At 37.8% G+C, this 24,535-nt stretch overlaps 3 protein-coding genes across 3 annotated transcripts; all 3 read right to left on the bottom strand.

The window, feature by feature from the left end:
• Positions 1 to 191: 191 nt before the first annotated feature.
• LOC126798284 (uncharacterized protein At5g03900, chloroplastic-like) lies at positions 192 to 11,635 on the bottom strand. Its single transcript, XM_050525203.1, has 14 exons — positions 11,207 to 11,635; positions 10,981 to 11,088; positions 10,794 to 10,897; positions 10,613 to 10,693; positions 10,421 to 10,493; positions 10,273 to 10,338; positions 9,406 to 9,489; positions 8,763 to 8,828; positions 8,269 to 8,411; positions 8,102 to 8,188; positions 7,940 to 8,003; positions 1,965 to 2,108; positions 952 to 1,115; positions 192 to 659 (listed from the first exon to the last, which is right to left on the bottom strand). Exons 1-13 carry the CDS (start codon positions 11,576 to 11,578, stop codon positions 972 to 974), a joined length of 1,536 nt encoding a protein of 511 aa, XP_050381160.1. The 5' UTR covers positions 11,579 to 11,635; the 3' UTR covers positions 192 to 659; positions 952 to 971.
• A 4,561-nt stretch (positions 11,636 to 16,196) lies between these two features.
• LOC126800483 (uncharacterized protein At5g03900, chloroplastic-like) lies at positions 16,197 to 16,782 on the bottom strand. Its single transcript, XM_050527853.1, has 2 exons — positions 16,609 to 16,782; positions 16,197 to 16,367 (listed from the first exon to the last, which is right to left on the bottom strand). The coding sequence occupies exons 1-2, from the start codon at positions 16,735 to 16,737 to the stop codon at positions 16,218 to 16,220; spliced, it is 279 nt and encodes a 92-aa protein (XP_050383810.1). The 5' UTR covers positions 16,738 to 16,782; the 3' UTR covers positions 16,197 to 16,217.
• Positions 16,783 to 17,734: 952 nt separating this feature from the next.
• Positions 17,735 to 23,867, bottom strand: LOC126796869 (uncharacterized). Its single transcript, XM_050523586.1, is given in 15 exon segments — positions 17,735 to 17,857; positions 18,289 to 18,360; positions 18,362 to 18,433; positions 18,770 to 18,833; positions 18,917 to 19,003; positions 19,095 to 19,204; positions 19,484 to 19,549; positions 20,034 to 20,123; positions 20,754 to 20,818; positions 20,905 to 20,984; positions 21,087 to 21,197; positions 21,284 to 21,402; positions 21,488 to 21,595; positions 21,860 to 22,240; positions 22,581 to 23,867. Coding segments are annotated over 15 exon segments (2,835 nt in total).
• Positions 23,868 to 24,535: the final 668 nt, after the last annotated feature.

Genomic DNA, 24,535 nt, shown 5'->3' on the forward strand with positions numbered 1-24,535 from the left:
GTCCGAAACAAGTGAAATGAATCCCTTTGGATAGACAGCAGGGAGCATACTTTCATGCTCTGCTGCAATTTAAAGACTCGTAAGGGAAGATCCACCTAATTTGGATGTGCCGACACTTCTTCCCATTCGCATACCTCCACTGTAGTAAGATGCAGCAATTTATTCTAGTTAAAAGATAGAGATAGCAAGGAACCCCAATTGTCATTGCATATAATTTGAAAACGATCTCCAAAACCATCTAGTTACATTACACAATGATGCAGTTGTTTCTAATTATCAATGTTCTACTGGTTCCCTAAATCGAAGTACATGTATGCTAGGATCATCACTTTCTTAGCTTTGGCCCTCCCAGTAATTTCAGTGGCACTAAAAGCCTTTTTGCTCCCAATATGTTAAACTATTTGCAGTCAGGGACTCCCAAGAGATATATATGAGCCCTCTGATGCTCAAGTTCACATCTGTAAATGGTTATGTTGTCCACGTAAAATCTATATTACAAGGTGCGACTCCTGGCTGTACCCCCACAAATTTTAGCACGTAAACAACCTGCAGGTTCCAAGGTTGCATCAACAGCTTGCCCAATACAACTCCCAGTGCGACGGTTTTACAACAATAATTGTGAAGCCTCATGTCCTCAAAGGAACTTGTAGCTGTAGTCTCTGCAATTGAATCGGCTAATCAGTGAAGTAAGAGAGCAATAGAACAGATGTGCTTGCGACAATCCATGCATTTCTCATTTCCTGACCATGATAATTATTTTGGATCCAATTATTTTCTTTAAACAAGCAGTAGGTAAATAAAGGAACTTGTAGATGCTTGCAAGCATATGTACCATATTGCTGAAACTAAAGTACAAAGTAGAATAGAGCTTAGAACTTGCAAGTATGCAACTAAATATCACAGGTGGTTAATCGAATGAACTAACAAATTGCATCCCACAAGAAACCTTACCAAGAAACATCAGCCTGTTCTCAATCTGACTTCTCTATCTCTCGAAATCTTCTATCCCAATCTTGGGCCTCATAGTCTTGCTCAATCAGATCCTTGTCAGTACTATAGACAATTTTATCCTGTCCTATGACAGTTTGTTGGGCCATGTCCCGAGCACTGAGCAGCTGAATAACATGATGCAGTAAAAATTCAGTCTGCTTTTTATCAGTGAAGAAACGTTCATCATGTCTTAACTTTCGTTCTCTTTTCTTTATTCCAGTTTGCTTTTTCGAGGCCAATGAAAATAGTTTTGTTTTATGTCCAACAACTCAAGTAAAGGATGTTTCCATTTAACATAGTACAAATCATTGTGTAAACTTCAACTCAGGTATGTCGGCTACAAAATGATTTTCAGCAAAGGAACTGAGCAGTTGGATTATATTTCTCTGAGTCATCCATATTAAGGTTCAGTCTAATAGCTAGCTAACACGTACAACATTATCAGATTTATGTATTTTAATGTCTAGAAACAAATGAAAATAAGCATTAGAGTATGTGCATTGTGGCAGTTGAGTTTTACAACATGTCTTCCTCAAGAAAGAAAAAGCAAAAGATAAGATGAGGTGGGAGAGTAGCTTATATTTATTTCAACAACAGTAAAGTGCATTCAAATACAAAATCACACTCTATATGAACTAGAAATTAGATATGTAGCACATAACATTTAAATAAGGGTGAAATCGCATAACACAAGATGGGTTGGAATTTGGAAAACGTTAATTAACAGGGGAGCACAAATGGGCAATTTTTGTCAAATTTACGAGAAAATTGAAGCAATTGCAAGTTTGGGGTGTAGATTGATAATTTCTTCCAAGTATGGGTGTACTTTGACAATAAGAGTAAACTAGGGACAAATACACTAGGTTGCAACGTGTTGTCAATAGTTATAAAGCAAGAAGGGGATCTTGAAAAGCAATTCTTAATCAAAATCCAAAGGGGTGCAGGTGCAGAACTTATAGAAGTATTAGTAGTACCTTTCGCCTTAGTGAGATATCTGGCGATTCAAGGGCTCGAGCAGATTTCAATCTTGCTCGATTTCTTTTCTCTATGTCAGCATTTGTCTTACTCACAATGAACCATCGGACCAAAGGAATTGCAAAGAATGAACCAGCATAGATCTGCAAATTAAATGCTTCAAAGGATAAGTGCAAACCCAATAGATGCTGCAGATTTAATCAAATGTCACAAATTGGAATATCTGCAATATGTACTGATCTTCCACAGAATGCTGAGTGGCAGCATTTCTGTTACTACAAGATAATCCACAGTAGTTCAGATCATTCAGCAACTAAAAATTGACCCAAACCTCTGATCAGCTCTGGATTCGATTTCTATAGGACTTGATTGCAAAAAACATGCAATATTCCATGTTTTCAAATTATCAAAACTATCACATTGAAGATGGCCACTTGTTCATGATCGTATGAAATGGAATAGTCGAAATCAGACTTTAGTATGCACAGACAAAATTAAATTAAACAGATTAGAGGACATCTCATATGCGAGTAATGTCACCAACTAATTAGATTAGCCAGAATATGAGAATGTGGTCTGTCAGGCAAGTAGCTGCTGCCATTATCAGAATCCAGGATTGTACCCACTATTCCTCAAAGCAAACATGTTGTTATAAGCGTCTTTAGATCTTAATAGTTATTTGCGATATAAGCAAAGAAGAGTAAACAGAAACACACCAAAGTTATAGTGGTTCAGCTGAAGCCTACCTCCACTGTGATCTCTCTTGAGAGATTTACTAGTACTGAAGAATTTAGGTACAAGTACTTATTGTAGACCTTAACCCCTCCCTGTCTAGCTCCTATCTCTCTATCACCCTTAGCTCTCCCTTTAGGATTTCTGTCTCTGTGTCTAAAAACCTCCCTGCAGCCCTATTTATATCAATAGGGGCTGCTTGATACAATATGGACTAGGATTACTAAACCTAACACAAATCCTAATAGAATATTGGAAGATATACTCTCCTAAAACATATAGAAAAGCTGTGCTAACTTATTTCCTTTCTAAACCTGGATTTGATTACTGAATCCTAACTCCAACATGCATCAACGAGCCAAAAACACAACAATCTCCACCTTGGTGAGTTGATACCAAATGATTGTTGCAACCTTCAGGATGTCTTGTATCTCTTGAAGTAACCCTGAACAAACCTCCAAGATCATTCACCTTGGCAATACTCCTCTTGCCTCATCACACCTCAAGTGAGGAGGTGCTCCACCACAACTCAGCATGTTGTGACACTAAGCAAGTTCAAGCAGTGCTTGAACTTCTCTACAGAAACTGGCTTTGTTAGACAATCTGCTGCATTGTCATTTGTGTGAACTTTCTCCACAATAATATATCCAGCTTCTATCCAATCTCTGATCCGGTGATAGCGAACATCAATGTGCTTTGTCCTTGCATGAAACACTTGATTCTTCGCCAAATGTATGGCACTTTGGCTGTCACACTTCACTACCACACCTTCCTGGTGAATACCAAACTGTCCTGCCAGTCCATTCAACCAAATAGCTTCCTTAGAAGCTTCTGTCAACGCCATATACTCTGCCTCAATAGTAGATAGAGCTGTAACCTCTTGAAGATTTGCTTTCCAGCTCACAGGCCCTCCACCACAAGTGAAAACATAACCTGTTGTAGACCTTCTTCTATCAAAGTCTCCTGCAAAATCAGAGTCAACAAAACCAGCCACACAAGCTTCTTCTTGTTTTCTTTCAAACTTGATTCCAAACTGCCTAGTTCTCTTTAAGTACCTCAGAATCCACTTCACTGCTTCCCAATGACGCTTTCCCGGATTTGACATATACTTAGAGACAACACTCAATGCTTGAGCTAAATCTGGTCTTGTGCATATCATTGCATACATGAGACACCCTACTGCATTAGCATATGGAACATTCTTCATCGCATCAATCTCCTTTTGATTTGATGGCTTATGCTCTGCACTCAGCCGAAAGTGTGCAGCTAATGGGGTAGAAACAACCTTAGCTTCATCCATGTTGAACCGTTCAAGTACCTTCATAATGTACTTCTCTTGTGACAGCCATATTTCACTTGTGTTTCTATCCCTTCTTATTTCAATTCCAAGGATCTTCTGTGCAGCTCCTAGATCCTTCATGTCGAATTCAGCCCCCAACTTTTCCTTAAGTTTCTGAATTTTCAACATATCCTTGCATGCAATCAGCATGTCATCTACATACAGTAGTAGTAGAATTACCTCCCCATCTTCGAATACATGGTAGTAAACGCAGCAGTCATATTGACACCTTGTGTAGCCTATCTTCAGCATGTATGTGTCGAAACGCTTGTACCACTGCCTTGGCGATTGCTTGAGTCCATATAGAGACTTCTTTAGTCGACAAACCAGATTCTCTTTCCCTGTTTCGACAAAACCCTCCGGCTGCGACATGTAAATGTCTTCTTCGAGGTCCCCATGAAGAAACGCAGTTTTAACATCCATCTGCTCAATCTCCATATCATACTGAGCTGCTATAGACAACAACAACCGTATTGAAGTATGTTTGACCACCGGAGAGAAAATCTCGTCATAGTCCACTCCCTCTTTCTGCGAATACCCTTTTGCCACAAGACGTGCTTTGTACTTTATGGCATCATCATCATGTATTCCTTCTTTCTTCCTAAACACCCACTTGCAGCCAACAAGTTTTCTTTCTTTGGGTTTAGGAACCAGCTCCCACACGGAATTCTTGTGCAGAGATTCCATCTCTTCTGCCATAGCACCAATCCAACCTTCCCTTTCTTCGTTTTCTATAGCTTCTTGATAAGTAGTTGGATCACCTTGACTTATGGTCAGAGCATGACTCACATCTTCTTCGGTTTCAAATCCATACCGTTGTACCTTCTTTAAATTCCTCTTTGGTTTGTCAAGTGCTATGACTCGCCTCATTGGCTCAGGTTCTTGTGGGATGGGAGGATTTTGACCCCTACGTGGGGACTGCTCCACCTGAGCCCTAACTGGTGACTGTTGTTGCTGCTCTGGTTCCTCAATGGCTACTTGATCATTCCCTACTTGCTCCACCTGAGCTTGAGAATCTTCAACTGATCGTTTAGCTAATGATATCTCGATTGCTTCTTCATCTTTTTCAGCAACAGTCATCTTCTCCTCCTTACTATTAGCTTATATATTTAACAGCATAGTCTTCTCATCAAAAACAACGTCCCTGCTGAGCACTCTTTTCTCATTGATTATATCCCACAACTTATAACCTTTTACTCCTCTCTGAAAACCAATAAACACACATTCAAGTGACTTTGGTTCCAGCTTGGTTCTTTCATCCTTGGGAATATGCGCAAAGGCGCTGCATCCAAACACTCTTAAATTGGAATAATCAACTGGTTTTCCAGACCATACCTCCTCTGCACACTTGAAGTTAATAGCCTTTGAAGGTGATCGATTAATCAAGTAACAAGCATGATTAAGCGATTCTGCCCAAAACTCTTCAGGCAACCCTGCATGAAGCCTCATGCTTCTTTCTCTCTCCAAGAGAGTTCTGTTCATCCTCTCTGCAACACCGTTTTGCTGGGGAGTTTTCTTAACAGTAAAGTGTCTTGTAATGCCTTCATCCCTGCAGAATTGTAAGAACTGATTACTTATATATTCACCTCCATTGTCACTTCTCAACACTTTGATTTTCCTGCCCGTTTGGTTCTCGATTTCAGCCTTCCACTCCTTGAACTTTGGAAAGACCTCATCTTTTGACTTCATAAAGTAAACCCAAACCTTCCTTGAAAAATCATCTATGAAAGAGACAAAGTATCTGGCCTTACCCAACGATTTTGTTGATGCAGGCCCCCAAACATCTGTGTGAATATAGTCTAATACTCCTTTGGATTTGTTCTCACTGCTGCTCACTTTGAATGATACCTTGGTCTGCTTACCGAGTGTGCAATACTTGCAGAAGTCAAGGCTGCAACTCGTTATGCCTTCTAGCTTATCTTGCTTATGTAATTCTTGCAGCCCCCTTTGACTCATGTGCCCTAGCCGTTTATGCCAGAGCTCAGTCTTGTCTTCTTCCGTACAAACTGATGCTCCACCTACTATTGTAGAACCTGTGAGTTTATACATATTATCAGGCTGCAACACACCTTTCATGTAGACCAACTGACCCTTTCCGACTTTGAGCACTCCATTGTTACCTTTATACCACAATCCTTCCCTATCCAATAGACTTAGAGAAATCAGGTTTCTGCTCAAATGTGGAATGTGTCTGACCTTTCCCAATGTTCTGACAATGCCATCATACATTGAGATCTTTACTGTGCCGATTCCCATGATTCTACTTGGTGAATCATTCCCCATCAAAACTGATCCGGTGTCCCTCTCTTCATATGTGTCAAACCAATCTCTGTGTGCACACATGTGAAATGTGCAGGCTGTGTCCAAGGTCCAATGTCTAGGCGCGCCGGAGCTGGCTGAGATTGCAAGGAGTTCTCCATCATCGCTATCATTCCCAATAACGACATTGGCTGACTGGGAGCTTCCTCCAAGCATCTGCGCCTTCTTCTCCTTCCATTGTTTGCAATTTCTTTTCCAGTGGTCGGGTGAACCACATACGAAGCAACCATCCTTCTTCTTTTCTTTGCCTTTTCCCTTGGATTTAGACCTGCCCTTGTCTTCAAATCCACCACCTTTACTCTTAGACCTTCCTCTCTCCTTCCCTCTGACACTCAGTCCTCGTGCTTGGGAATTATCGTCTTCCCTCTGCATCCTGACATATTGTTCCAGGTTCTCACACACTCCTGTAAGTGTGATGGTCTCTTTGTTGAATATCATGGTGGTCTTGAAGTGTTTGAATGATGATGGCAAAGACTGTAGTAACATCATAGCCGAGTCCTCATCTCCCATCTTTGCCCCAACCTTCTCCAAGTTAATTATGCAGTTCTGAAACTTGGATATATGATCAGTAAGATCATCCCCTTCTTCCATCTTGAGGCCAAAGAGTTGTTCCTTCAAAAGTAGCTTGTTGCTGATGGTTGTACCCATATAAACGCTTTGCAGCTTGTCCCATGCCTGCTTTGCAGTCAGCTCCTCTCCGATCTGAAGCACAACATTATCAGCAAGATGCAACTCAATTCAACTCTTTGCTATCTTACACTTTTCTGCCCAATCTGCATCAGACATTGATGTAGGCTTTGATGCTTCAAGAGCTACATCAACCTTATGCTGGATCAGAACGTTCCTCATCTTCCTCTGCCAAAGCGTGAAGTTGTCCTTGCCATTGAATAGCTTTATGGACGCTCTCACCTCTCCTGCCTCAGCCATTCCTTTGCCAATCGACATCGCAAAATAAACCAGCTCTTGATACCACGTGTTGTTATAAGCGTCTTTAGATCTTAATAGTTACTTGCGATATAAGCAAAGAAGAGTAAACAGAAACACACCAAAGTTATAGTGGTTCAGCTGAAGCCTACCTCCACTGTGATCTCTCTTAAGAGATTTACTAGTACTGAAGAATTTAAGTACAAGTACTTATTGTAGACCTTAACCCCTCCCTGTCTAGCTCCTATCTCTCTATCACCCTTAGCTCTCCCTTTAGGATTTCTGTCTCTGTGTCTAAAAACCTCCATGCAGCCCTATTTATATCAATAGGGGCTGCTTGATACAATATGGACTAGGATTACTAAACCTAACACAAATCCTAATAGAATATTGGAAGATATACTCTCCTAAAACATATAGAAAAGCTGTGCTAACTTATTTCCTTTCTAAACCTGGATTTGATTACTGAATCCTAACTCCAACATGCATCAACGAGCCAAAAACACAACAAAACACACCAATTTCTCAGTAAACCAGAAGGTAATTGAAAGTTTCTGGTAAATATGCAGCGGTGATGTTTTTTAAACAAAAAACTATCTCACAAACAATATACATATTGAACCAAAAGAGTAGATTTGTTTAAATCGAAATCAATCATACCTGAAGTAGTGGAAATATGCTCGTAATGAACTTAATAAAACCAACTGGTGCAACTGTGCTATCCCTTCATATGAGAAGTGAAAATGGGGGACATCAGAGCGATACATAAAAATAAAAAATAAAAAAAAAACTAAGCAATGACAAAATTCATATTCTACATACTTTAAGATGGCTCCAAGAATGATAACCCCAAATAAATTAAGTCCACCAAGTCCCGCAACTAGTGCTCTCTCAGAAATGCTAGTACTACTGCAAAAGATAATCCTTTTAAGTTTAGACATCCAAGTGACACTCACAATACAATTGGAAAAACAAAGTACAAAAATGACCTGAATTGCCATTTCTTCTCACTAAAAAATTTATCAACTCCAACAACAAAATCAGCCCATCTTCTCCCTACATATTCTTTCCTTCCACTTCTTTGTGAAGATGCTGTACGCTGTAGAGAGGGAAATTGGTAGAGAATGTTTCCCTGCATAATAGGAGGCAATGTTTGTTTCTTACTTTGGAAATGAATACATTATCACACGATAAATAAGAGGAAGTAGAACTGCTAAGAAAGTCATGGGCGTCAAGCTTTATGGAAATACAAGAGTATAACCATTAAGAAAGTCATGGATGGCACGCTTTATGGATTTTCAGTACAAGAGTACTGAGGAACAACCATACATCAACCAGTATTAGCTATATTATGACTGCATAATTTGCAAGGATTAACTGGTCATAATAAAAAGAAACAAAATCTTGCAGCTCTCCTTATTTCATTATGTAATGCATAAAGAAAATAAAAACATTTCTTTAAACTTGAAAAAGTTAAACACACCTCTTCATCTATTACAGGTTCACCCTCATACCGTAAAAGAACAGGTAAGATGTACGTCTCATCATCCTGAAATCAGCAGAAAATTTAATTGTCAAATATATCAAGTCAGAGAGGAAAAGTTTAGGTCTTCTTCAAGGAAGCGGGATTAAAGCTTAAAATTGACAAGCCCATAAACATTTGATTGAAATGCTGCCATGAAGTCAAACAACAGAGATATATCTTTAAGCCTTCAACTTATGTTTAAAGGGTACTTTTCTTTGACTTCTCCACTCCTTTCAAGGAAATAAAGATAATGACTACCTATAATGTTAAATGCGAAAATTTCTGCACAAGAAAAAGAACTCTAATTTCAATTTCTCATGAAAAATCTGCAAATTTAATTCAACTTCCACACCAAAGATTAATAATAATAATTCTCATGAACCACAAGAGCATCATGAAATGATAATGCATGCAAGAATTTCCCAAATATGCCAATGTTGATCAGCCTTATCAAGCTAATAGTGTTCAATTGACTTATACTTATTGATGGAGATAGACTATTACTGATTACACAAATCATCTGTTCTCAGTTTGAAGTAAAATAAATACTAGAACCACAAGCAGAAGAAAATTACTTGTCAACACTCAAAACTATGCTTACCATGGTTCCCCCTTTTAAATCAAGATACGGAGCAAGCTCTTCAGCAGCAACAACACCACCTTTGGAGGTTATGTATTTCCCGATCTGCATGACAGTTGCATAGACAATTGTGCCATTGCATTTTAGATACATGATAGGGTTCCAGTAAATTCTCTTAGTCTAAGAAAGTAAAACCATTCTCATTAGTAAAAAAAAAGAAAGAAAAAAGTTCAAGAATTCTTCAAAATAACAGTTAGAAATTTTAAACACAGTTAAATATTAATTCTCCAATCAGCACGTGTGATTCTTATACAGTTTTAGTGAAACAACAAAAGTATAAATCTGTTTTAAGTTCTGGTGCAAAAGGCGTCTGATGTTCTTACTAGTGTGAAACAATATGTATTGTGTGTATTGTGATAAAACAAAGCTTCCATAAAATATCAACAAGAGCATTATCTTCACCCCTCTCCAGTTCACATCATATAGCATTTCAATTGAAATTGGTTTTAACCACAATTTCCTAATTTCCCTTTTTGGAATGGCAACACTAGAGTTATATGGAGTTAAAGGTGTCTTTCCAACTAGGTTTAATTCAGCATTAATGATAAGTAGGAATGTTTAGAATCTAGAGTAAATTTTTAAACCACCTTTTTATAGATAAGTATTACATTCTGGAAGGATATAAGCCATGAATATTATAATTTACATCAAACTACCGACGGAAATCAGATAAAGCTTGAGAATTGAGTTGGGGGGGGGGGGGAATAAAACTGGGAGACAGACTGACCCTGAAACTAATGTGAACACTAGTGAAAGAGAAACCTAATATCATTGGGAAAAAAAACTGCTGAAAGCAACGAACCACTAAACTCAGTGCTCGATTATTACCAACTTCCATCTCTCTTCTTCAATTCCTTGATTTGGATCGCCATCTCCAAATACAAATGAGAAGATCTAGAAGACAATAATCAAAGGGTCAACACAGTGAACTGAAACTTCAAAAGGACCCAAAAATTAAATAAAACTCGTCACATACAGATTCAATGAATTTCAGCTTGCTATCCTCGGATTGCACTCGCCGCCTCCGATAGTAATATGGATCCCAGAACCTTAGAGAAAAAATAAAAATTAGTACAAATCTCTGAAAAACAAATTAATGATCTATATTTATACCCTCCAAAGTACTAGGAAAAGCTTACTTTAAGAAACAAGTATAACAGAAATTTACCAAAAGAGGTCAACAGGACTCATGTAAAAAGTGAACCCCGAGTCATATGATCTCCCACGTCGTCCACGGTTGTCATCCTCACTGTAACCACCAAATCATTACAATCAACCAACCTGTCAGTACCCACAAAACAGCTCAACAATAAAAACACCAGCCATATCCTAAAAAAGAAAAAACTCACCTCCTACTAGACGAGAGAGCAACAATAATCGCAGTATAAACAAGAACAATAGAGGCAATGAGGGCAGTTCCAAACGACACCCTCGCTACATACTCTGTCCCGGCCTACCAAAAAACCATCACCTCAGTGCGAATTCCCAAAAAAACACAAACCACAACAAATACATAACCAACTTCCACAAAACTACCTTTGCCTTGTCCAAAACAGGCTCAATTCTCATACGAAACGACTTTCCAAGAAGCTTGGCCCTATAATCCTTGGGGAAAACATAAAGCACATCGCCTTCATCCGAAACCTGTTGAGACCATCTTAAACAATCCAGTTTCAACTCACTGAACAACCCTACACATTCCTAGGAATCATGTACAAAACAAGTCTATAAATAAAGATCAAATTTTTCGGAGCATAACTACCTCCAAGAAGCCCTCAGTGTCAGCAGCGAGAGCCTGCAAGGCGTTCTGAGCCTGGTTAAGCTTCAGCCCAGCTCGGCTGGACACGTCACCGACCGTGACTCTCCCGCCGCAGGCGTCGACGGCGTCCATGGTGCGCTTCCGGACATCGGAGGGGAGCTTGTCGCTCTCGACGGCGGCGCCGGGTTTGATTCCGGTGAGGGCGTCGAGGCCGGCTCTGGCGAGCGTCAGGGAAGGACGGGAGTGGCGGAGGCGGGTGGAGAAGGGAGGGAGAGGAGGAGAAGTGGAGGGGCGGATGGGGAAGAGGGAGGGTTTGGAGATGAGACGAGGGTGAGGTTTTGGAGGGAGAGTGAAGCAGGTGGCTATGGAGGCCATGGATATGGAGGAGGAGAGTTGAGGTTTTGGGAAGCTTGAAATTTAAAGGATAGTATTTCTGGCCATGAGAGAAACACAGCGCTAGCCTGAGTGGCTTGGAATTGGAGCCTTGGCTTTTTGGCTGTGGGGATCATGGTACGCAATTTACGGTCTTGCCCTCTCAACAAATATTTAAATTATTGGATTTTTCCTTTTCATAATTTCTTTTTCCTACTTTGTGCTTTTGCTGCTTCGTCACTCTATGTCAGTAGTTTGGGTATTGATCAATTTCTGAGCTAAGTTTAGATTATGAGACTGAAAAATTGAAACTAAGTTGATTCACTTTTTTGTTGTTGATATGATCAATATCGATATTCTAAAAGACTTTCTAGACACATAGACTAATCCGCACCAAAGAGTCATGTCAAAACGCTTCTTCTCTCGAACCACAAAGAATAAATCAAGATTTAAACTCTAATTAGTGCATGTGTAAACCGAACTTGGGTATGAGGGTTTTTACACTAAGACTATTACCAACTCAACCACACCTGAAAACTCGTCTCGTTGTTTAACACAGATCCAAACTATATTAACTCTTTTTTCTTCTATGTTAACCTTGGTTGGATTAGAATCATTGAAACTTTACAGGCACTACCATCTGATGACCTTACATTCTTCAATTAGCTTCAAGAAATTGTAAAACTTTGCACTGGACTCTCATGTACGTAAGATTGATTCCCGTTGTCATTTTGGATTCAAAGTTTCCAATTATGAAACATGATATGGTCATGATCGAACTTACAACACCGGTTTATCAAATTGTACAACTATAAATTTACATCCGAATCGAGAAATCTCATCAAGTACACCATAATGAGTTATGGTAATCATTTGGTTCTGGCTGATTTTAAATATATTTAAGGCTACAAGGTATTTCAATTTATTTCAATACATCGACTTCAAACTATCCAGGTTAATGAGCCCTTAGTCTTTAACTGTAGGGACTCCATGTATTAGTTAAGCACACAAATCACTGGACTTCTCGGAAGTTGAGAGACATTTTGGTCAATTGTAACCTGCACTAATTTGGCAGTTCAGCACCATAAAACAGATAAACATGAACCGTCTGTGATGATTAAAACTCTCTACAAATAGAGATGGCTTGCCTACCTAAAATTTAAATTGTAAACTACAAATAATGTATCATTTCTCAGCTACACCCCCACAAAATAAGTAGGTTTTCTAACAAGGGTAAATTCCTCATATGGTACCTGATGTTTGGCTATTTGGACAATTTAGTACCTGATGTATGAAAACGGACAATTTGGTACCTAAAGTTCTCAAATTTAGGCCATTTTAGTACTTATGTCAATTTTGACCATATTTTCAGGGTTATTTCCGTCATCTTATCTCTACTTTACTTCATTTTTTCATAATACCTCCAAATTATCACTAAAAATTTGATAACTCATTCACTTAGTATCTGTGATGATTTACGCAAGGTTCAAATGTTATCGGAGATATTTTATGTTATCAGAGAAATATCGCAGAATATATCGGAGAAAAAATAAGATATTTACCCCTAAGATATATCGTTTTTTTAATGAAGATATCGGAGAATATATCGGAAATATCGGGGAGATTTTGTACCTTGGATTTACGTATATAAGTTTTCACAATGTAGCTATCAATCTAATTTAATTTTAATTATAAGTAATTAAAAAAATATTAATAAAAAATTACAATTGCATAAAGGCAATTTATTTCCTTTGCATAAAATAATTAGGATACAATAAGTATATTAAGAAAAAAATGTATTTTCGATATATGCGAAGTAGATGTTAAATTGAGTAGATATATCAATCTAATTATCTCCAAAGAGAGGCAATTATAGGAAGAAATGAAGAAAAATGTGAATTTAATGAGTTTAGGGCTAGAAAATAACCCTAAAAATATGATCAAAATTGATAGAGATACCAAAATGACTTACAAATGAGAACTTCAGGTACCAAATTGTCTATTTTCATATATCAGGTACTAAATTGTCCAAGTAGCCATACTTTAGGTACCATAGGAGGAATTAACCATTTTAACAAATGCAAGTACGTAGCAACCACCAAGGAGAAATTTTTAGAGAAATAACCATATTTTGATCATTAAATTGATTTTTAACCATCTTTTTTGTTGCTTGTTGAAAACTAACCAAAATAAGATCGAGTGAATAAGACCATTATACCCTTGTACCGTTTCATCTCTCCCTGACTTCTATTCCTTCTAACCTAAGTAGCACGGACACGTGCTCATGGCACCGTATTGTGTGTCCGACACGGACACGGACACGCTCGGACATGCGAACTGACTTTGGACACGGCCCGGACACGCGAGTATCCGAATCGGACACGCGAGTATTCGAATCGGACACGCGGACACGCACCAACTCATAATAAAAGTGAAAGTGCTTATGGTGAGAATCGAACCTTGGTCATCCAAAGCACTCAACAACTCATCAACCATTCCAACAGATTCAGTTTTTGTTATATTTATGCACACTTTAATATATATAAGGAGAGAAACTCGTGATAAAAATAAAAATGCTTGTGGTGGGATTCGAACCTTGGTTATCCAAGGTACTTATTCGAATCCAGTCCTTAGTCATTCTAAAAAATTATGTTTTCATCATTTTAATGCACACTTTGACATATATATACATCTAAAATTCTAAATACTTTCAAATTTATAAAATATTTTTTTAATAAATATATATATATATATTAAAAATAATATTCAATTAATGTGTCCACCACGTGTCCGTGTCCAAAAAAATTTCTATATGCCGTGTCTACGTATCGAATCGTGTCCAATATGAACGCTCGTATCCGTGTCCGTGTTACTTAGCTTCTAACTTTTGCTTCTATGCATAAGCAAGCGAATAGACCTTTCTATGAGTCTACCACTGTTTCTGTCAAAAATAGAAATACCATCTTGACGGTATATGTATATAGTAATCTTTACTGCTTTCTAATTTAGAATTGAGTTATAATTGAGAATTAGATACAAGAAATTCTCTGCAAGTTTTTTGTAAAAATAAATTAGAGTTTTATTTAGGGTTCTTCAAGAGTATTCCGATTGATAGTATGCATCATGTTTGATTTTAGCATCAATGTTTGATCCATTGTTAAATGGATGTGGGGAGACTAGCTAGTTGTTTTGTACAAGAACCTTTTATGAGGAGCAAGTTGACATCCAGACTGCGAGGTTTTGGGACAAATTATGGAGTCTCGCATTTTCTTGTATCCATCTTATTCTCTTTGCAAACGAGAGGGTGTTTCTTTGATGTATCATGAAGTCATTATCTTTTAATGATGGTGACCGAGACTAGGGGGTGTAAATGAGCTGAATCGAGCCGAATACTAGGTTATTCAGCTCAAGTCGGGCTAAAATTTGATTTTTGTGCTTCATGTTCAAGCTCAGCTCGGCTTGAAAAGGCTTGAGCTGGGTTCGGACCGGCTCATTTTATTAGATGAGGTTGAACTCGAATTAAGCCGCCTTAAATCATATGAAATTAAAATTTTAAAATTTAGAAATTAAAAGGAAATTTTAAAATCTAATGTCATAGCATCACACAAAATCTATTTTATTTGTAATAAACTACAAATAACAAATCAAACTCGTTATTGATCTGAAAGTCTTTAACTAATTACTCTATAAAGAAGTTTTTCAGCTCTTTTGAACTGATATTATATTTTTAATATTATTTCTTATATTAAAATTATACTTTATATATACTATAAAGTTAATAAGTCAAGCTTAATTAATAAATGAGCCGAGTTCTTAATAAGTCCGAACTAACTAACGAGCTAAACGAGTCGAACGAGCCAAATACTTATTGTTCAAGTTCAGCTTATTTTTAAGGTTGAGCTTAATATCGAGCTCAAACTCGGCTCATTTAACTTTACGAGCTCGAGCTAAACGAGCTGAAAATGAACTGAACACGAGCGGCTCGAACCTACTTACAGACCTAACTGAGACGCAATAATACGGCTAGGTTGCAGACCAAGACTCAATTGTATAGCTAGTCATTCATACTATATAATTTGCTAACCAAAACCCAAATAACCCTAGAAACGTGGTGGTAAGCCTGTGTTTGACTTTGATTCGATTTAGATGGTGAAGTTAATTAATAGCCGAGACCAATAGAGAGATGATATAATTTGGCTCTTAGTTTGGGTAGTGTTTGACTATGCTAAATATATCTTTATTTTTTTAGATTTAAATAAGACTTTTTACTTTACTTTGATTTTTCTAAGGTTATAATTATTTATAAGGGTATTGTAGTCTCGTTCACTCTTAATTTGGTTAGTGTTCAACAAGTATAAAAAAAAAAGGCTATAAATCAATTTGGTGATCAAAATATGGTTATTTCTCTAAATTTCTCACCACCAAGGCACCAAGGGTGCATTAACAGTTTCCAAAATGAGACTTCCAGTGTAAAGGTTTCTCAGCTAGAGTTGTTAAACACTAAACAAAACATGTGAAATAGTTCGCTATCAGTAGAACCAAAATCATACTAGAAATATTTTCACACTTAGGCCATAAATTCTCAAGTTATAAAATCTTGAACCAAGTAGGCATTTTGCTTTAGACAATTTTAGGATGAAAATTAACATAGTGCCTTATACAAGAGATGTGTGATCTTAACTACAGTAGTAGCCTTTTCTCTATCTGACTTGTCTCTTTGAAACGTCCTATCCAATTCTTGCTCAACCAAATCCTTGGGGAAAACATAGAGCACATCGCCTTCGTCGGAAACCTGTTTAAACCATAAGCATTCTACCATTTTCAGTAACACACAAGTAAAATCATCGAAAGAAGAGCTACTCCGATCCATTTTTCATCCAATTTCTTCAGCGAAACATAAGCTACTAACAAATCTCATGACTTTTAGTAACACAATCTTCAAAATAATCTAGTAGAAGGGCTACATTTTCACAATTTCTTCAGAATTACATAAATCACTAAAAAAATCTCATGAAGTTTCTAGAAATAGTTACCTCCAAGAAGCCGTGAGCGTCGGAAGCGAGAGCTTGCAAGGCTTTCTCAGCCTCAGTGAGCTGAAGCCCAGCTCTACCGGCGACGTCACCAACAGTCACTCTTCTTCCGGACCCGTCGACAGCCTCCATTGCTCGCTTTCTGACATCGGTATTTGAAATGGAGATGATGGTGATAAGGATAGCCATGGAGGCCATACTGGCTTGCTGAGCAAGTCTCAGAGCCTCTCTCTCTCTCTCTCTCACTCACTAGTTGGGAGTCAAAAGTAAACAATCGAGATTAAACTGGTAACAATTGGTCTGCCTGGGGAGGACTTGTACGGTGTATAAATCTAGCATTTTATCTATTTTTAACTCAGGTTTGTTAACAAAATTATACAATTGCCCTCACGTCTTTTTTCTTTTTTACAATACTATTAAGGGTCAGTAAAAATGTAGCATCTTTTTTATGATATTGTCGGTGAAATTTTAACAATATATTGAGCAATGTGTGAAACCTTATGACGAGAGAAAATGGATGGAACTTTACCATTGTTTTTTATTGAATACTCAGCATTACAACACGAATTTGTAAGTCTCTATCAATAAGTCCAATCTTTTTTCAATTAAATAAAATTACAATTTAAAACCACGAACACAATCAGTAGACATAGTTAAACACAAGAACATTGTTTGCAGCATGAGGCATAGTTTTCAACCAATTGCCTATGCCAACTTGGGGCACAGATCAATGTGTCCAGTTGATCAAGAAGAAGTTTGTTCTGTAATATAAAAACAATGAAATTTGTAGGGTTCTTAGGATTGGTAACGATTGAAAGAATGATAAAATTCAACCTTATAAAAAAATGGCATGCATATATTGTCTCAAGCTTCTAGTTCTCCTATATCGAAATTCACCAAAATTCTAGAATCAAGCACTTAATTCCGAGGATAGTGTTAATGGAGAATAGTGTAAAGTCTCCCAGTCAGAGTTGTTGATCACTAATGTCCCCTTAAATGTCTTTGAGCCTGAACCGAGTACACATTTTGGCGTTAGACAATTTTACAATGAAAACAGGGTGCATTAGAATAGTCATAGAGAAATAAGATCTTACCAGAAGAACATACTAAGTATGTCTGCTTTTTTCATTCACTTGTCTATTTTTCGAGACCTCCAATCCAACTCTTGCTCAACCAAATCCTTGCTAGAGGTATAAACAATTTTGTCCTGCCCTATGACAGTTCTTTGAGTCATTTCCCGAGCACTGCGGAGCTGAATAGAATCAAGCATGTAAAAGAAAGTAATGTTTGTTCAACAGTGTAGAAACAAGTCGATCAATAAGCTTGGCTCACCAGTTGTGTCTATAATGAGGCCAGTAAAATGGTAGACGAAGGCACAATGACTTGAATGGGTGTTGTTCGAGTTTGGAAAGACAACTTTATGGGAGCAGTATCTATTGACTACTAACCACATGAACCTATGTTTCCTGCAGTTACTGATACCGTATATCAGCGTTGTGGGAGCAGTCAGAACAAATTATATAGAAGTAAATATGTTTTGCATGATGTGGCAGACATTCTAAATCATGCTCAGACAAGTAGAAAGCTGCCTTATTTGAGAAAGCTAGTTTTAATCAAGGAAGCAGGGCTTCTTTGCCTCAGCATGCATTATAGATAGAGAAAGGGCAATGTTCAAAGCGCTACCTTTTGTCTTACTGAGGGATTAAGCGATTCAATGTCTCGGGCAAACTGCAGCCTGGCTTGATTTTTTTTTTTTTAGGCCAGCGTTTGTCTTAAGCAAGACAAACCAATGCAACAGAGGAATCAGAAAGAAGAAACCAGCATAAATCTGCAAGATAGTTTCTCGAGGAGATATCAAACTCATTAGATTCTGCTGAGTTGATAATGCACTTGTAATCATTCAGTGAAGTTCAGTCTTTTCAACTACTAAGAGATCAGTTGAGCAGCCATAAACTAAAACTCTCATCTGTTAACTAAACAGATCATGCATCTTAGGACCAAGTTCACAAATCTTTAGCAACTGAACATTAATTGTTCATAAGAAAATCCAGATCCAATATCTACAGAAGTAAAATGCAAAAATATGTAGAATTGAGTAAATTATACAGAAATACTGAAATACAAGTAGGATATTTGTAGCCAAATAATTGAAATTAATTTATACCTGAAGTACAGGAAATATGCTTGTAATAAACTTGATAAAAGCATCTTGTGCAACTACAGGATCCCTTGGGATGAGAATGGAGTAGTGAGATCAGAGATACATAAGGCAAACACAAGTAAGCAATGACAAAGTTCAAACCAAACATACTTTAACAGGTCTCGAAGAATGATAACCCCACATAAATTGAGTGCACCGACTCCCACGACCATTGCTCTCTTAGAAATGCTAGTTTTACTGAAAAGACAAACTTAAATGCTAAGTTCCATTGCAGATGAAACTCACAGCGCAATTAGAAAAGGAAAATAGAATTAGGACAGGACAGGACCTGAATTTCCATTTCTCCCTCAAAAATTTCCCAGATTTTCTGACAGACGGTGTCACTGTTCTTGTTTTAGCTGTGTGTTGTAGAGATGGAAATTGGTACAGAATGTTTCCCTGCATAATATGCATTTTTTTATTTTAAAATATCTCACAAGGATATATTTCCTTACTAGGCCATCAAAAAGCTAAGGGTTGTAGGTAGCAAAGTAGTTATTAAGCTGAGAAGTTAATAACATCGATGCCGTGCAACAAATACTACTATCTCATAATTTGCAGATTTCACCATTCAAAGGAGATAGACTTTCTTATATATCTTTCATTTGATTAAATTATGGAGATATCAGAAACATCTACTTTGGCACCAGACCGATTTAAATCATAAGTTAAACATACCTCTTCATCTATTAAAGGCTGACCCTCAAACCGTGAAAGGACAGGTAAGATGTAAGCGTCATGAGCCTGAATTTATGGAGTAAAAAAGATATTAAGTTTCAGAATAAAGAATAATTAGAACAACAAAAGAACAAAAAGGAGTGTTTCAAAAAAAAACATGAAGTGTTTCAACTTTCATCTGATTTTTTTTTTCGTTTTGAAAACAAACACATTACATGAAGGAAAAGTAATATATACAGGAGCTGTGGACTATATATTTACAAAAAAGATTTGGACAACACTGATCTGAGTACCATGTATGGGATTGATTTTAGTTACTTTACATGAGACTTACGCAGATGTAAAAGATTCCACACCAGAAGCTACAACATCTTATATGTACATGTTTTAAGATATTTGCCTATGCTATAGTATTACCAGATACAATGCTTAATTACTAAATCTTATAGACTAAATTTTAGGAACTATAATTGAGACAGCAATCACCGGAGCGTAAGCTGCATAAATCTTTCACATAAAAGATTTAAGTTTAGAGGGTATGTACACAGACCGGTGTTTCCCCTGAAGTTTCTATATCAAGATAGGAAGCAAGCTCTTCAGCTGCAACACCACCACCATTAGAGGATATGTAGTGCCCAATCTGCAGGTGAAAAACAATATATAAGTGATTCTGTTATTGCATAATATTAAGATTTATCATTATAATAATTAACAATCGAAAATAACAGGTCCAAGATGACATTGTTTATTGAATCATAAAGATAAAGAAAAGTTCGGCGTACAAAACTTCCCCAACAAAAAGATTCAACCTTGCCATACATGCACAGTGTACTGAATACTGATGTTATGACTAGATATAACAAAAGTACAAAACTTCTGTCATATTCATCCTTTTTTATCCTCTTCAACAAATTAGAAAATAATGAAATGTACTTCTGCAAGTATTATTAAGCGTCAATTGACGATATAATGTAAAAGATATTAGACACCTACTCTTCCCATTTAAGTATCTTTTAACATATATGAATGAATTTCAATCATTCTAAAGATCTCTGCATGAATAATTTTGAGTCTAGTTCACAAATGCAGATTTTAAGATGGTAAGCGCATATACATTGACAGGAGGCAGAAATCGAGAGTTACTAATAAATTACAAGTGTACTGTACGTTGTCTAAGGAGAAAATAAATCCTCTAATTTTAATAAAAGTTATATAACTACAACCAATAACAAGTTGATGCATTCAAATGAACTTAGTACTTGCCCATTACCGTCTTCCATCTCCTTTCTTCTACTCCTGTATTTGGATCACTATCGCCAAACACAAATGAGAAAAAATGAAACAGAAAGAACATGTATATAGTTACTTCTCTCCTTTTCAACAAAACTATAAAAATAATGAACGATTTAGCTCATCACATACGGATTCATCAAATTTCAACTCGCCAGCATCTGTTTTTCGTTGTCCTTGTCTCTTCCTATAGTAACTGGGATCCCAGTACCTTAATGACAAACAATAAAGGATGTGTAACTCTTCTCAACAACTAAAATAACTGAATACTTCTACAGCACTTAAGAAGCAAGCATAGCAGATCGAATGTCACCAAAACACGTCATTCACACATGATCCTGAACCTTGCGAGGAAGAATTGACACTGAAATCAAAATCTCCACCACCACCAGAATTCCCATCTACATCACTACTGTTACTTTTACTGTAATAAAAAATATATCGTCAACAATCCTTCGAGTATTACAAAATTATGCGAAATCCAGTTGAAATCTATACCCAAAAGATTACCTTCCTTCACCAGAGGAAGCTAAGGCAAGAAGGGCAACAATAATTGCAGTCCAAACAAGAATAATGGAAGAAATCAGAGCAGTACCAAATGCAACCCTGGCTAAATCCTCGCCCACGTCCTGCCAAATACATCGTATGAGTGTTGATTCCTAACCCACGTTAAAAGCAATCGATTGAACTATCATCTAATACAAGCATTACTACCTTTGCCATCTGAAGCAGCGGCTCAACTCTCAGTATAAACGAGTTGGCTACAAGTCTTGCTCTATAATCTTCAGGGAAAACATAGAGCACATTGCCTTCGTCGGAGGCCTACTCATACAATAAGCAGTGTACCACTTCACTAACACACTTAGTAAAATAAAGTAAACAAGAGCTACTCCATTTTTCATTCAATTTCTTCAGAAAAACCTAAACTTGTTAGTAGTCTCATGGTATATTAGTAACACAATCTGCAAGATAATCTAAAACAAGAGCTATATTTGCTCAATTTCTTCAGGATTATAACATAAATTACTAACAAATTAAATCTCATGATTTTCCACCAAACAGGGGTAGAAATCTAGAAAAAAGTACCTCCAAGAAGCCATGAGCGTCAGAAGCGAGAGCTTGCAAAGCTTTCTCAGCCTCATTGAGCTTAAGCCCAGCTCTACCCGCCACGTCACCAACAGTGACTCTTCTTCCACAAGCGTCCACAGCTTCCATTGGTCGCTTTCTCACATCGGAAGACAGCCTATCACTCTCGACGGCGCCGCCGGGCCTGATCGCGGCAATGCCAGCTCTGACAACCGGTGCAGAAACCCTAGATTTAGAGGCAAGCAAGGGACGGGAAAGGTGGGGTTTGGAAACGATCAGGTAAGAGTTAAGGTTTGAAATGGAGACGACGGCAAGGGTTTGGCGAAAGAGTGATGAAGTAGGTAGCCATGGACGGATTTCAAAGAGAGACTTTTGTGGCTCCTAGGTTGCTTAGGAAGTCTCAGAGTCCGGTTTAGTTCTCCTGTACGTACTACGTAGTTACTACTTAAGTCAAGGTAAAAAAAAAAAATACAAACAAACATAAAATAAGGAACTGAAATTTGCAATCTAAACTCATCCAACATGTTATTGAGCTCATGCACGCTCAAAATTTTTATCATCTATTAAGTTGTAGATGCTTAAACAAGATACATTATAAACTTGAAGCGAGATACTAAATTTATCACTGGTTACATTTAGGAACACTCGATGATCGTAGCTAAGCTGTTGTACAATCAGTTGGCTGGAAGGAGATGGTCTTGTTTACTAGGTCATAACCTACCAGGAAATTTGCCTGTGCAAAATTCCCATAGATACCCGTGTAGCTCCCACTGGAGAATGCTAAGCAAACAGTCTCATCATCCACCCTTACAAAAATGTTGCCATATTTTAGCTTCACATCTGCTCCGTTAAAATGGAAAGTGACATTGGGGCCGGGAAGAATATCATATCTGGTCAAGTAACAAAGTGACGAAATAGTCGGATTTTGCATCACCTTCAGATCTCGATCTTTAAGTTCCTCTCTGATTGCTGATTCGAAATCGTCGTACAAAGTCTCCGGCAAGTATGTTAAGGTAGTCCCTGAGTCAATGATGATGTTACCCTTGAAGGCCCTGCTGCCATCTGGATCATCTTCATCATCATGTGTGGCATTGTAACGGGTGGCTCCAACACTAATGCCTTGAAGCTCAAGGTAATATCTCGAGGCGATATAGCCATACGTAAGCAAAGGGGTGGTGAGCACTTCAGCACCTGATGAGGTATTGAGTCGACCAAAATATATCTTGCTTGATGAGATTGGACTAGGATCCAAGCAATAAGAGAAATATTTCCCGCCAACAAACTCCCCTATCTGGGAGATGAACGACGCATTGCCACGTCCTAGTCCAACAATTCCCGACTCAATCCCAGTGAACTGTCCTCCATTATGATGTCCGCAACTAAATATAGTGTTGGGAATGGAAGTGGAATCCACTGTAACGGTGTCAAGGGACAAGTTTCCTGTGGAATAAGACCCGTCGCCGTATGAAGCTTCATAGACACAAAAGCTTGAATTACTGGAACAAGGCGCGGCTTCGTTTACCAACTTACATTCGTCGGACATACACGAGAGAACTCTATAAGTTGATGAAGCAGCTGGATCAAAGATAGGAAGGTATTGTTTAAAACATTCTATGCAAGGCATGCATTGTGTCCATGTGATATCGCTTCCAGTGTCAACAATGCCAATAAAAGGTCTTGGTGGTGTACCGATGGATATGTTCAGCAGGTACTCTCCATATCCTGATCCTGGTCCTGGTCTGTAGATTAGATGATCAGATGATTCGGCTTCTGATGGGAAGAGATGGTTGATGTGATCGTGCGAACGTCGCAAGGCATTGCTTACTCGTTGCCACTTAGTTAACGAAGCATTGTAGAAGGGAGAAGATGGAGCGTCACGATGGATCATGTTGAGGCCAATTACACCGCCATGGCGAGGGACATTATCTCGTGCGTCAGAGAGAACTAAGAGGGACAGTATGACAATGGAAGTTGTGATGGTGGAAAGCGAATGATATGGCGTCGCCATAAGAACTATAACAAACTAATGGAGCAGATTATATGACAGTAACCGTCCGATGGAACAAGGAAGGAACAATCTGGTGTAGGGCAATGAAGGGGAGGTGGCTTATTTATACAAGAAGAATGCCTGATTATCTGGGAAGCGTTAACAATAAGTCAAGACATTCTTAAAAATCTTTCTGATTTTTTCTCTCACAGATTTGAAAGACTTTTCTGAACCTCTTTCCCCTTTAGGATAATCTCTATCTCTGCCCTCTGATTTGGTTTCCCGTTTACTGTTCTCCTATAGATATTATTGTTCAATATACAAGTGTTATTTTGCTTATTTCCCGTTAACCCACGAAAGCAGTGGATAGAGTTTAAAAGAGGATCACAAGATTGCATTAGCTTATGCCTCTGGCACTTAGGATAATCAAATGGCTACCGGTATCACAGCAACACAACCAGGGGCACAGCTAGCTATGTCAATAAAGGCATCACAGCAACCCCCTGGCCTGGTGGCTGGTGTCAATATGCAAGTCATTGTCCAAGTCCATATATTAAACATGAATTTGTCATTGTAATATCGATAATATGTTAATAAACTGTGAATTAAGATGTTAGTTTCCGGTATATACTATCCAAATTGAGGATAGTACATCCTCAATGAGAATCCTTATCCTAAAAAAGAGTTTC

The sequence above is a fragment of the Argentina anserina genome, chromosome 6 (genome assembly GCF_933775445.1).
Source record: "Argentina anserina chromosome 6, drPotAnse1.1, whole genome shotgun sequence".
NCBI classification, from domain to species: Eukaryota; Viridiplantae; Streptophyta; class Magnoliopsida; order Rosales; family Rosaceae; genus Argentina; species Argentina anserina.